At 41.6% G+C, this 12066-nt stretch overlaps 1 protein-coding gene across 2 annotated transcripts; it reads left to right on the top strand.

The window, feature by feature from the left end:
* Positions 1-698: 698 nt before the first annotated feature.
* Positions 699-9212, top strand: LOC136562331 (leukocyte elastase inhibitor-like). 2 transcript variants are annotated; one of them, XM_066559087.1, is made up of 7 exons: positions 699-806; positions 2191-2366; positions 4332-4469; positions 5293-5410; positions 6018-6160; positions 6840-7007; positions 7732-9212. In XM_066559087.1, the coding sequence occupies exons 2-7, from the start codon at positions 2199-2201 to the stop codon at positions 8131-8133; spliced, it is 1137 nt and encodes a 378-aa protein (XP_066415184.1). In that variant the 5' UTR covers positions 699-806; positions 2191-2198; the 3' UTR covers positions 8134-9212. The 2 variants fall into 2 exon arrangements, with proteins under 2 accessions (XP_066415184.1, XP_066415194.1); XM_066559097.1 differs by lacking the exon at positions 699-806 and adding an exon at positions 961-1009.
* Positions 9213-12066: the final 2854 nt, after the last annotated feature.

The following is a 12066-nucleotide window of genomic DNA, read 5'->3' as shown; positions in this document are numbered from 1 at the left end:
CACCATGAATTATTGGTTGGCCTTGAAAGGATTTCAAGGTATTTCAAAGGATACCAAGGGGCTCCCTAGATAACAATTTTTTTTCTGGCCAGCACTGCAATACTTCCTCTTGGTTTTTTGCATAGGTTGACGCCAAGGCTTGGTGGACATTATCCAAAAGGTGCTAGATCTTTATTCAGTGCACAGTAAGCCAGCTGTCTCAGGTGAAGCAAACAAAATCATTATGTGCAGGGGAGAGGGATGAGACCCAACACTTTTGTCACAGGGACACATGCCATACACTGCAGTTGAAGGGCTGTGCACCTAAAGCCAATATGGGCAGTACAGCTGGGGATTTCCTGAGGACTGATGGGGAATGGAGATCGTGAGAAACCACGGAAACTTCCCCAATGCAGTTACTTTCTTTGAAATGAAAAAAAAAAAAAAAAAGCAAAAGAACTTTATAAAAGATGAGTGTAAATGGAGACACAGGGTAGTAAGGCAGAGAGGAGCCTCTCTGGGCTGCAGGGGTGCGCTTGCCCCATGGGTCTAAAACACCTGGATCTCTTACCGCTGGGGCAGGTTGGGGGTTGTTGGTTAATCCCTCTCCCGAAGCTCCCTCTTCTCTCCGCCGGAAGATCGGGGACACCCGGACGGGAGCGGCCGCGGGATAACACCTGCCGCCCCGCCCCGTCCTCTCTCCCCGCCCCGGCGGGGTCCCCGCGGGTGACACCGCGGTGTCCCCGCTGCGGTGTCACTGCGCCGCTCGTCTCCTTCCGATCCATCCCGTCCCGTCCCATCGCAGCCCGCTCCGCGCTGCCCGGCAGGTAGGCGGCCCTGGGCTGCGCTGGGGCTCCGCGGGGCTGCCTCCGCTCCTGCCCCCGGCGCATCCTGCGGGACGAGAAGGGGAAATTTTTCCGGTCCGCCTCGGCGGGCGGGGTCTGCGCGGGGCGGGGGGCGCTTCTCGGGCAGCGGGGGTGGGCACTGTCGGACAGCTGGTTTGGGGAAAGGCTTGCGCAGTGAGGTGTGGGTAAGCGAAAGTGAAAGTACGCCTTGGGGCTTGGGATTGCGTATTTTTAGGGGTGTTGGTGGTCTGTCTTTAGCCTACAGCTCGGCAAGCCTACAGCTCGGCAAGTCGTAAAGGTGCCTGCCAGACAATGTTTATCTGTCTGGCACGGAGGAAGCCGATAGTGATGATTTGCAATTGCTGTAGAAAGACTGTGCAGGAAACATCCAAATTTTGGTGTAAACTCCTCCACGCAGTTGCGTCCAGAGGAGAGAAAGAAACAAACCGGGACTCCGGCTGCAAGCGAGCACAGAGCAGCCGGACTGTGAGCTGGGCGGGCAGGAAGCTGGAGCAGCTTCCAGCGGTGCCGCCGCTGGCCCTTGGGTGGGGTTTGGTACCTGACCCGGCCCTTGCGCCTTTCAGCCTGCTCCCGAGCATCTCCCAAAAACGCATCGCTGCTCAGTGCCAGCCCTGCCGCTTCGCCTGTTCTGCGCTTCGCTCGGGTCGCCCCCGCCGGTCGGGGGGTCACCTGCAGCCCCCGGGACCCGGCCTCCCTGCCCGAGCCTTGAGGGCCGCCCAGCCCCGGCGGTCCTGGATGCGGCGGGAAGGCAGCTCCGTGCTCCTGGCAGCGCGGGCGGGGTACAGCGGTGCTCTGCTCTCCACTGCTGAAAGTCAGCGGGCACGGAAGCCTTTGGCAGGGTTGACACCGCTCAGGGACATGGATTTGTGGCATGAAGGCAGGCGGGTTACTGAGAGGTGTCTGCACGTTCCTGAGCAGATACTTTGAATGTCCTCTGTGCGTTGTAGAGGAGCAGAGGGAATGCTGCAGGAGGGAGAGCCCTGGCCTCCTGTGCTGGGTCTGTGAGGCTGAGGGGCGTTTGCAACCCTACCAGCACATACACTTCCAATATCAGGTCTGCAGGAAAGGAATTTTTAGAAAATAACGTCTATAAAGTTAGTATGTTAAGGAAGGTTGGAGCAAACAGCATGGAAAAAAATCCCCTTTCACATTTTTCTCCCCAAGCACATTTTTCAGTGTGACTGATTTTTTTTAAGAATAAGGTGCACTGATGACGATATTCTTGCTGTTTCTGTAAGCAGCTGCATCCAGTTCATTCCAGTCTTTACTCTGTGAGTCACACAAGGTTAGACAAGGTGTTTGAAGAATGCTTCCCAGGGTCCTTATCAACTGTTTTATTTTTCAGCTAAAACCATGGAGAACCTGTCCACTGCCAACAGTAGATTTGCACTTGATCTGCTCAGAAGGTTTAGTGAGGCCAACCCAACGGGAAATGTCTTCTTTTCTCCTGTCAGTATCTCTGCTGCTCTGGCCATGGTCCTTTTGGGGGCCAAAGGTAATACAGAAGCCCAGGTGTTGAAGGTTAGTTAAAATAAAATGGTCATTATTTTTTTATTTTATTTACATTTAAAAGGGTTGTGTTTTAGAGGGGGAAGATGAACTGAGGGTGTTTTTGTTCAGGACAAGATTTCTGTCATGCACACTCAGGTTTCCTCAGACTGTGCAGCTAGTTACTCTCTGCCTACCCTGCTCCAGAGCCCTCTGTCTATATTTTCTACTGCCCTTGTTGTTATTTAACTTCAGTAGGTAATTCTTGACAGAGGAGACTAATTACATTAGTCAGTCTCCTTTTAAATTGATCATAATTTCCAGCAGCAAGGCTCTATGAGTTTTCATGAGACATTTTGACAGACTATTACTTCATAACCCAAGATCACCAATGGTATGTTCAATTTCAATAGTTCTTTGTGTTTTTGTAAAAAACACAGTAGCATTCTATAATTTTATATCTAAAGCTATGATGATACATGGTGATGCTACCTAAGTACCAATCTCTTACTTAACAGGCACTCAGATATCTTGAAGGAGCTAAGTCTGCATGGTTATCCTTACCATAGCTTTAGGGTAGGTAGGATAGTTTAAAAAAACCTTATAAATTGTAAAAATGGTGCACACAGGCATATGCCAGTTTCCCCTGAAACCTCTGTCATGAAAGGGACTCAGTCACTGTTATTTTTGCACCCTCGTAAGGCTAATGCCTGCAAAAAGGTGTGGGAGTCTGCTCATTGCAGTCATCCTCATGCATTTGCCTATGAATAATTTCACCTTTGTATTCTGGACTTTAGGAGGGACTGTTTTATTCTGTTGAGTATTGCTGGGCTTACTCAATAGAATTACTTCCCCACTACTTGTTCAAACAGACTTTGAACATATTTCATGTAATCAGACTGACAGCCCCACCTAGGATAAACCTACTGACGGCACAAATCATGCAAAAGGAACTTGGGGGGAAAATAAATGTCTTTCAACCCAGTCATCCTCGACAGGGCATGTTTCTGTACTACAATACTTCACTTATGAACACAGTGCTAATTAAAGAGGGAGCGATTAGCAATTGTCAAGAGCTGTTTGCAGGGACAAAAAAATTTGTTTCCGGGATCATAGTTCTATTGTATTGCCTGTGTTGTTCTTGCTCAGCCATGCACCTGTACAGCACAGCTTGTGCTGAGGTGGTTGGCAAAGCCTGACCAAAAACTCAGTGAGAGAAAGAGAAGGCTTTTCTTTGAATCCAATCACTCCTTCACAGTAGTCTTCCCTACTGGGAAACACATGGTTTAAGTTTGAATATGAATGTCCCTGCTTTGGTGTAGCCATCCCTGTCCATGAGGTCTGGCAGCTTCTGCTGTCATATCTTTAAGCCCTAGCCAGCCAGCTTGCCTCTGGAAGAGAAGGTACTGATAAAGAGATATTGCAGTAATACATTTGATCTTAAACCTAATACTTACTTTTATGTATATATAAAGTATATATGAAGTGTATATATATTTATTGAGTTACATTTTCATAAAATTATAAAAGATAATTTCTCTAAGTTTTCTTAATACCTCACCTGTGGTAGTGATGATTGTATATTGTGAAAATATACAACTCCACATCCCCTTGGGCCAGCCAAGAAAGCAGAAGAGTCTCCATGGCATCATCTCTCTTTTTGATTCCTCACCTGGGAACGAGTTCTTGAGCCTACAGAGGAGAGGCCCACAGAAATGCAGACAGGACTTGGGGTTGTGATCAAGAGCTTGAGCTGTGACTGTGTATAAACCAGGGTCACAATACAAGTGGCTGACATTGGCAGTGTAGCACTGAGGGACAGTTTGACTCATTCTTTGAGATTTACAGAAGTCTCTTCACAGCTTCCAGCTTTTATTTTCTCTTTCTTCAGCCTACCTACTGGATCCTACCCTGCTGCATCAGGCCTACCCTACAGATTGACAGTATGCTCTTTTAAGACAGTATTAATAGCAGTTAGTTCATTTCTTTTTATTTCAGACGCTTCACCTTGACAAAGTTGAAGATGTTCATTCAGGATTCCAGGCTCTGACAGCGGACATAAACAGAAGCAGTGCTCCCTATCTCTTACGGCTGGCCAGTCGGCTCTTTGGAGAGAAGTCCTACAGCTTTCTGCAGGTACACATCAGGATGGCGTGTGATCCTGGTGCACATCAGGATGGCATGTGCTGGGATCTGCTGGGAAAGTGCAGCTACTTGAGTATTTATGAAGTAGAACTATTTCCAAGCCTATTTCTAAATTTTTCTGGAAAGTTGACAAAAGTGCTTAATACTTGCTGTGTGCATTTCCATAGCTGTGAGCCTCTGTGCCTCTCACCTGAAGGGTGTAACACAGTAAACCCTTTTCTGTTCACTTCTGCTGTTCTTGTCCTCAAGAGAAGAATCACTGGTCTATGTTCTTAATTTACAGTAACTATCATGACATCCCACTCTGTTGCAACCAGCTTTTTAGGTTGTAGCCAGTTCTGTTCCTGTTGCAATCAGCTTTTTAGGATTTTCATCGTAGCAGTACCACATAACTTCCATCTTTTTGAAAACACTATTTATTTGGGAGGAGATCTCCAATATGTTTTAACAACATGCCTCTTTGCCAGTGAATTACAACTTTGTGTGATATTTTTGTCCCTCTTCAGTTGTTTTGGAAAGTTTTGTTTTATCCCAGTTGTGCTTGAGCCTGTTTCAGGACAATGATAGGTAAATATTGCAACACCTGTAGTAAGCACCACATGGTGCTTATCAGCTCTAGACATGGCTGCTGGACTGTGAGGCTTGTTCTAAGAGTGGGGAAAAAACCTGTTAACTTCAGAATTCCCCCAAGCAACACACTGTTAGAAGCCCACCTCAGAGTCGGTGACAATCTGAGTACACCTTATCTACCTAGTAATTAGATGTTTTCTAATCTGCATGCAGTGAAAGCTATTCTTATCATTCCAAAATCTAGGATTTCCTGACTAATACACGGAAATTATATGGAGCTGACTTGGCTACAGTTGATTTTCTTCAGGCTTGTGATAAAGCCAGGAAAGAAATTAACCAGTGGGTTGAGGAGAAAACGGAAGGTAAATTAATTTTTTGCTAATAACTGGCAGGGTTTGATGTATTGGGGAAGGAATGAGCTTTATTCTCTGCTGTCTTTCAAACAGTTTAATTCTGCCCTGGGACACTTATTTGATGCATGGACAGAACCAGGAATTACCTAAGCAAGACATTTAAACAGTTCCATAAGTCCTGAGAGTTTTCCATTCTGTTTTTGTGTTCAGGCCATGAATGCAGGAGAGATGGCTAAACATGGAGATGTACACATGAGTTGGAGAATTTGTCTTAGTCTGTCTTGATCCATATATATATTGTATATGTATTTCTAAATTCAGTATTCCTTAATGTGGGCATTCTGTAGCTCTTGTATGAGGAGTAGATGAGTTGCATGTGACAGTTTAGACTAACAATATTACGTTTTCATCAAATCACTGTATATCAAAAGCTATAGTAGTGTGTGTTAAGAAAAAGTATGGTGAAGTAGTGAGACAGGTACTGAAATACACCTTTTTACAGGATTGGTTTTATATTTGTAGTATTTCTATGGCATCCGTTTCTCAATGTATATTTTATATGCCATCAACTTACTCCATGATTCTGTTGTGACCCTTTTTTCTGCTACCTCTGAAGGCAAAATCCCCGATCTGCTGGCTGAAGGCTCAGTTGATAGCATGACCAAGCTGGTACTGGTGAATGCTATTTATTTCAAAGCAAACTGGGCAGAGAAATTTCAAGAAGCTGACACCACTGATGCACCATTTCGATTAAATAAGGTAATACAGATACATCCTGATAGGACATATCTAATGAAAAGGTCAAATAATATAGGTGGTAATGTGAAGCATTGCTTGCAAATGAAATATTTTAAAAATACAAAGTAATTTATTAATATTATAATTATTTTTTATGGATTTTAGTATTTTTCCATATGCAGCAAGCTATTTGTTGTCTTACGAGAGCGGTGTTAGAGACAATTCTCACCTGTGGTTTAGGACCTAGCAGGCTTTCTGTCTGATCTGCAGCAGATCAGCAGCTACGAACTGTGTCTGTGATGATAGGTAAGCAGTCTTAAAATGACAGGACATTTTGATTAAGCCCCATCTTCTTGTTCTATATTCTGCTTATGTTAACAGCTTTACAAGTTACTGTATGCAGTCATCTGCTTTATGCTAAACAGAGTTGATCTTTGTTGGCTTAAAATTTTCGTACAACAGTCTGAAGAAACTGTTTCAGTTTCTGTGAGGACTGTGCTATAGAAGCCAGAGGAGAACCAATATAATACAAACTCATTATTTCTTCAGAAGAAATCGTTATTAAACAGGCAGTCAGAAGTTTGAAGAAAGTTTTATAAAGGAGGATAAGTGTTTACATAAATGCAGTTTTAACTTACTTGTCTTCTATTGGTTCTTTAAATGAGTATTTCCTTAACTGTTATGCCTTTTATCCATCCAGAATGAAAGAAGGACAGTAAAAATGATGTATCAGAAAAAAAAATTTAATTTTGGATACATCCCTGAAGAGAAGATCCGTGTTTTAGAGCTCCCTTATGATGGAAGAGAACTTAGTATGATCATCCTGTTACCTGATGACACTGAAGAGGACTCCACTGGACTGCAGAAGGTGACCCATCTAAGCCAATGCAGTTGTTCAATATTTTTAAGTTTGGCCATTCAAAATGAAAGCCTTAGTGAACCCATGTTCTCAGGGCACCAGATCTATCTGGTGTATTTTTAGACAACTCTCTACTAGTGCAGCAATAAAGAATAAATGGATGTACTGCATCAGGAAGAGAGGTTGTGTTCTAATTTTGTAGCTTGTGTTCATGTGTCCTCTGCTGAACTGAATGAACCATGGTGGAGACTGAAAACAGAGTTAACTGTGAGAATTACCTTGCCTTGTTTGTTTTTAATGACTGTCTTTCAGTAGCTTTGAAAGACTTCCTTTTTTTAACCATGAAGTAGTGAGACTGTTTTTCATTAAATGACCAGTTTCTTTGAGCTTTCTGATTATGATTTTTGTTACTTGTTTTTAATTAGGTAATTCCATTTAGTTAGATGAAACAGTAAGAAGATTGGCTTGCTATCAGTGCATGATTTTCCCTTCTGTACACTGCAGCAAGAAGCAAATGTCTGCCTTACTTTGTAAAGTAAAAACTGCACTGACTCCACCTAATTTGAATAGTATTTGTTTAATCTCTGTTTGGCTGTCAAAGATATGCATATGTTCATTTTTGCAGAGCTGCTTTACCCTTGTATAATGTTCCATAAATAAAGCCTCATAAATGTTACTGAAAATGAAATACTGCACTGGTGATAAGTAATGCTCTCTGTCCTTTTAATTCTAGATGGAAAAGCAGCTTACCTTAGAGAAGCTCCAGGAATGGACACGCCCAGAGCATCTGTATTCCGCTGATGTTCACGTGCGTTTGCCAAAGTTTAAGCTGGAGGAAAGCTATGACCTTAAATCAGATTTAGCTGCTATGGGCTTGCTGGATGTATTTGACAGTGGCAAGGCTGACCTGTCGGGAATGTCGGGGGCACGTGACCTCTTCCTCTCTGCAGTTGTCCACAAGGCTTTTGTGGAAGTGAATGAGGAAGGCACGGAAGCTGCAGCTGCCACTGCTGGCATTGCTATGCTCTGCATGGCCATAGAAGAGGATTTCAATGCTGACCACCCTTTCCTTTTCTTTATTCGCCACAACCCAACACAAAGCATACTTTTCTTGGGCAGATATGCTTCCCCATAAAAGAAAACTTAGCATTTGCAGCAGTTCCCACTGTTGTTAATGGAAGTTTTGTTCCTGAACAAGTTAATCCTCCTGTTGTGAGTTCCTAGTAATTTGACTGAGATTCTGCCTTTCCATTTAAACAGCCTCAGAGAAAATGAGGAGTAATTTATTTTTCTTTCTGGAGATTGACATCATCTTTAATTGAACAAGGAAAATCTTGGAGTAGAAACAAATTTTCTTGGAAGAAGCGCATATCTCTCAAAGCACAGTATCAGCCTTTTGCATCCTCACATGGGTTTTTCTGTGTTGACAGCTTCCCATTGCGATAAACAGTCACTCCTTAATAATCCAGTCACTCCTTATGCATAAATACTAGGTTGTTCTTGCAGAGCTATCCCTTCCCTAAAATCTTGCTTTACAAAAATACTGTAATAAAATCGTTCTAGGCACCAAAAGGCATGTCTCAAACAGCTGGGTATACCCAGTTCTGTCATGAAATAGAAGGTCAGATAACATTTGTTTAGAGACGTCTATTAATAGAGAATGGATTAAGCTATTTAAACAAAAGTAAGCCCTTGAAGCTAGTAGCCAGAAAAACTGCAATACAGCTTTTGAATGAGAATGAAAAAATGAGTAAGACTTTAGGTGATGTGGTTAAAGAGGATTTTTAAAATTTAAATTAAATATTAAAATGTTTCAGGGATTAGAGGTTTTAGGTGCCTTTTTGAAAGTTCAGAAACTGCCAATATGACGTCAGATTCCGGCCAGTACCTCTGTCATTCCCAGAAGATACTTCAGCTTCCCAGAGGAGGATCTGCAAGAAATATCTGATGTTTCTCTTCACGTACAAGGATTCTACATTTACTGAGCTGACTTCCACTACCTCTTTATGCAGAAACCTCTGTTACTGTATTCCTGGTAGCCAATTTCATACTGTCATGTTCCGTGTTTATTTTTGGAGGCTATTTGCTTGTATCTTGGGTACTGTAACATTTACCCGGACAACCTCAGCTCTGAATGGGGCACAATAGTTTATGTAATTGCAAACTGTATTTTAATCTTGTCTTTAAGCAACAAATAAAAGTCTTTAACCTAAACTTTTGTTCAAAATGGCAAATTTTTGCATGCGATTTAGTATTTCAGAGTACCAAAATAACTGTGTGATGAGTAGAGCCACAGAAAACCACTGGCACAGCCGTTGTGACCGGCTGTCTGAAGTTTAGATTAGGTGAAAATATTGAAAACCAAATTACTCAATAGAAGAGATGATTGCATGAACCAGCAGCTTCCCCTGGAAGTGTAAGCTGAGCTGCTCACCCCCACAGGGAACAGGGAGAGTCATGGTTCTATGAAATGGCACAAGATCTTCGTCTGCAATACCTGGTTGCAAAGGCTCTGGTAGGTTTGCAGAGGAGAGTGTGTATTGCAGCCTGCAGTTGTGAATGCAATACTCTCTGCACCCACTGCTTTGAAAACCCAATGCCTTGCAAACAAAAAATACTAGCACAAAACCCATGCAAGAATTTGGAACACTTTGATGTTGTGTTGGTTCTGAGTTTCTGGGCTTTGTTTCAGCATTTTAGCAAAAAAAGCTGCTGCTGCTGTAGACGGGGTTTGCCAAAGCAAGGCTCAAAAACTCCATTTTAATTACATCCTTATCTTTATTTGCACAAACTCAGTCAAGGTGTGCAGGATACATGACTGAAGGCTTTTAGGGCAGCAATTACCAGGAAATCAGAAGAAAGATAAAACCTTGCATAATAGTACAAATCAGCTTTATGAGGAGATTGATGTCTGTCTGTATTTATTGTGTTGGTATCAGCATTCAGTAACTGAACTGTAACTCAATTACATTAAAACAAGTCTGGTTTTCTACAGACAGGGTGCACAAAACAAAATTTCAGCAATAAGAATCTCAATAAAATCAGCTTCACACTGAACCATTTCAAAAAACCCAGCAACCCTACCGGCCACTATTCCCCTCCCATAATTTATGTCTCACAATAGGATAGTTGTATTTTTCCTTAATACTCCATGTTTTTTTTTCCTGTGCTCTTGTCAGAACAAATGACTGACAAGGGCTGACTGCAACAGAGAAAACCAGCATGCTATTTGTATTCACATTTCTAAATAATAATAAGCTTCTTCAACTATCCTCTTGAGAAGGATTTTGTTAGTAGAAGTACTGAATGAACACAGGCCTCACTAAGTTCAAAGCAGGGTAATTTTGAGAAGATGTTTTAATTGAGTAAAATGGTAGAAAATGTAATTTTAATGAGTTAAAGAGATACAAGATGAGAGATTGAAACATCAGAAGTCTCAATATAAAATCAGGAACTTAGCCTTAGTCTTAGCAAAGCAGCATTCATAAATTCACAAGCACCACATAAAAAAAAAATCTGCTTGCAAAATCTTTGGTTTACATTACCCTTAGGAATGCAACATTAAAAAGTCAGCCTGACTGCAGTTAAACTTCGTAGGAGGGAATTGCTAAATTCTTGAGCACGTTGAGTACTTTCCTGTTCAAAACCAATATGCAACAGGCTGCTGGTTTGAGTAGACAACATGTGAGTTTCTTCCAGTGAAATAGAGGACTACAGTAGTTGTATTTCCCTCTCCATTTTGGCCTCTCCCAAGCAGACTAGCCTTTATATAACAAGACAAAACTCTGAGAAATATTTGTTCACTGTGCTGTGATGAGTAATCCAGACTTTGAACTTCTGCTAACAGACTTCCTAGGAAAGCCCTTTGGTTTTGTCACTTAAACACAGAAAAACCACCACCACCCACCACCAATTGTCTGCTTTTTGTCTGATTCATACAGTTGAAATGGCTCATCCTAGGAAGTGCATACCATAATGTAGATAAGGAAGAGACAGTTATCTCTGCATTTTATGTCACTTTATACTAGAGATAAATTTATATAGATGAGTTAATTCAGAGCACGTGTAACTATACTTTTGCTGTTAAATGTATGTACACGTCTACATATGACCAAAATCCTTGTAAAGTTCATAAACCTGATCAAGTCTTGGAGATGGATGGTTGAGTTGATTTACTATGGTTTATTACAGAAATAAGACCAGTCCAGTTCTCTTGCACCTATTGAGATAAAAGGGTACAATTGAAATCAGAACCTCACTTTTTGCTTTGGGTTTCCTTCTTTTTTCGTTAATTTTTTTTGAGGTTCTTTTTCTGTTTGTTTTTTTTTTTTACTGTAGTGAACTGCTAGTTCTGTCACATTATCTCGTGGTACCATCTAAATGCAGGCTATTAGCCACATTCATTAAGAAGCCTACGCAATCCCAGACTACTTAGTACAATAAAAGACAAAAACCACAGCCAAAATCCTGGAGAGCACAGCCTGTCTGGAAACATGCTAAAGATGCAGGGTAGCTGCTGGCAATTCAGATAATGAACTCATCACAGCAGCCAGAAAATGTATCTTCAGGATAGATGGGAATTCAAAAAACCAGTTTGTATAAACACTTATATTTATAAGTAATTTCATGGAAAATGGAATGCAGTCATTTTGGTCAAGCGCTTTTCTTTCAACAAGAGAGAAAACGCTCACAGAAAAGGGAAAAAATACAGCCCAGAGGTTAAACTGAGGGTTTCAACATTTGTGCAGAGAAAACAGGACAAGAAAAATAAAATTCAAGTAATGATTTCACATAAATATTTAGTATAAAACAACTCCTTGCCAGCTGTGTCATCCAAATTTTTATCTGTAAGAGGCAAACAAGCTAAATGCTGGAAACAATATTCATTAGGTAATTTTCTAAAAAAAATCTTGCAATGGAACTAATTTGGGGAATTATTTAATTGATATTTCTGTTGTGGTTATCCATATCTCTCACATGAGCATGTTACTACTGGAAGAAACAACTTACATCAGTACAATTTGTTTCTCAGAGTACTGAATTCCCCAATATGGAATAGCTATGGCAT

Source organism: Molothrus aeneus, chromosome 1, assembly GCF_037042795.1.
Source record: "Molothrus aeneus isolate 106 chromosome 1, BPBGC_Maene_1.0, whole genome shotgun sequence".
NCBI lineage: Eukaryota > Metazoa > Chordata > Aves > Passeriformes > Icteridae > Molothrus > Molothrus aeneus.
Note: the sequence above shows the minus strand (reverse complement) of the source record. Positions and strands in the feature narration are given on the sequence as shown.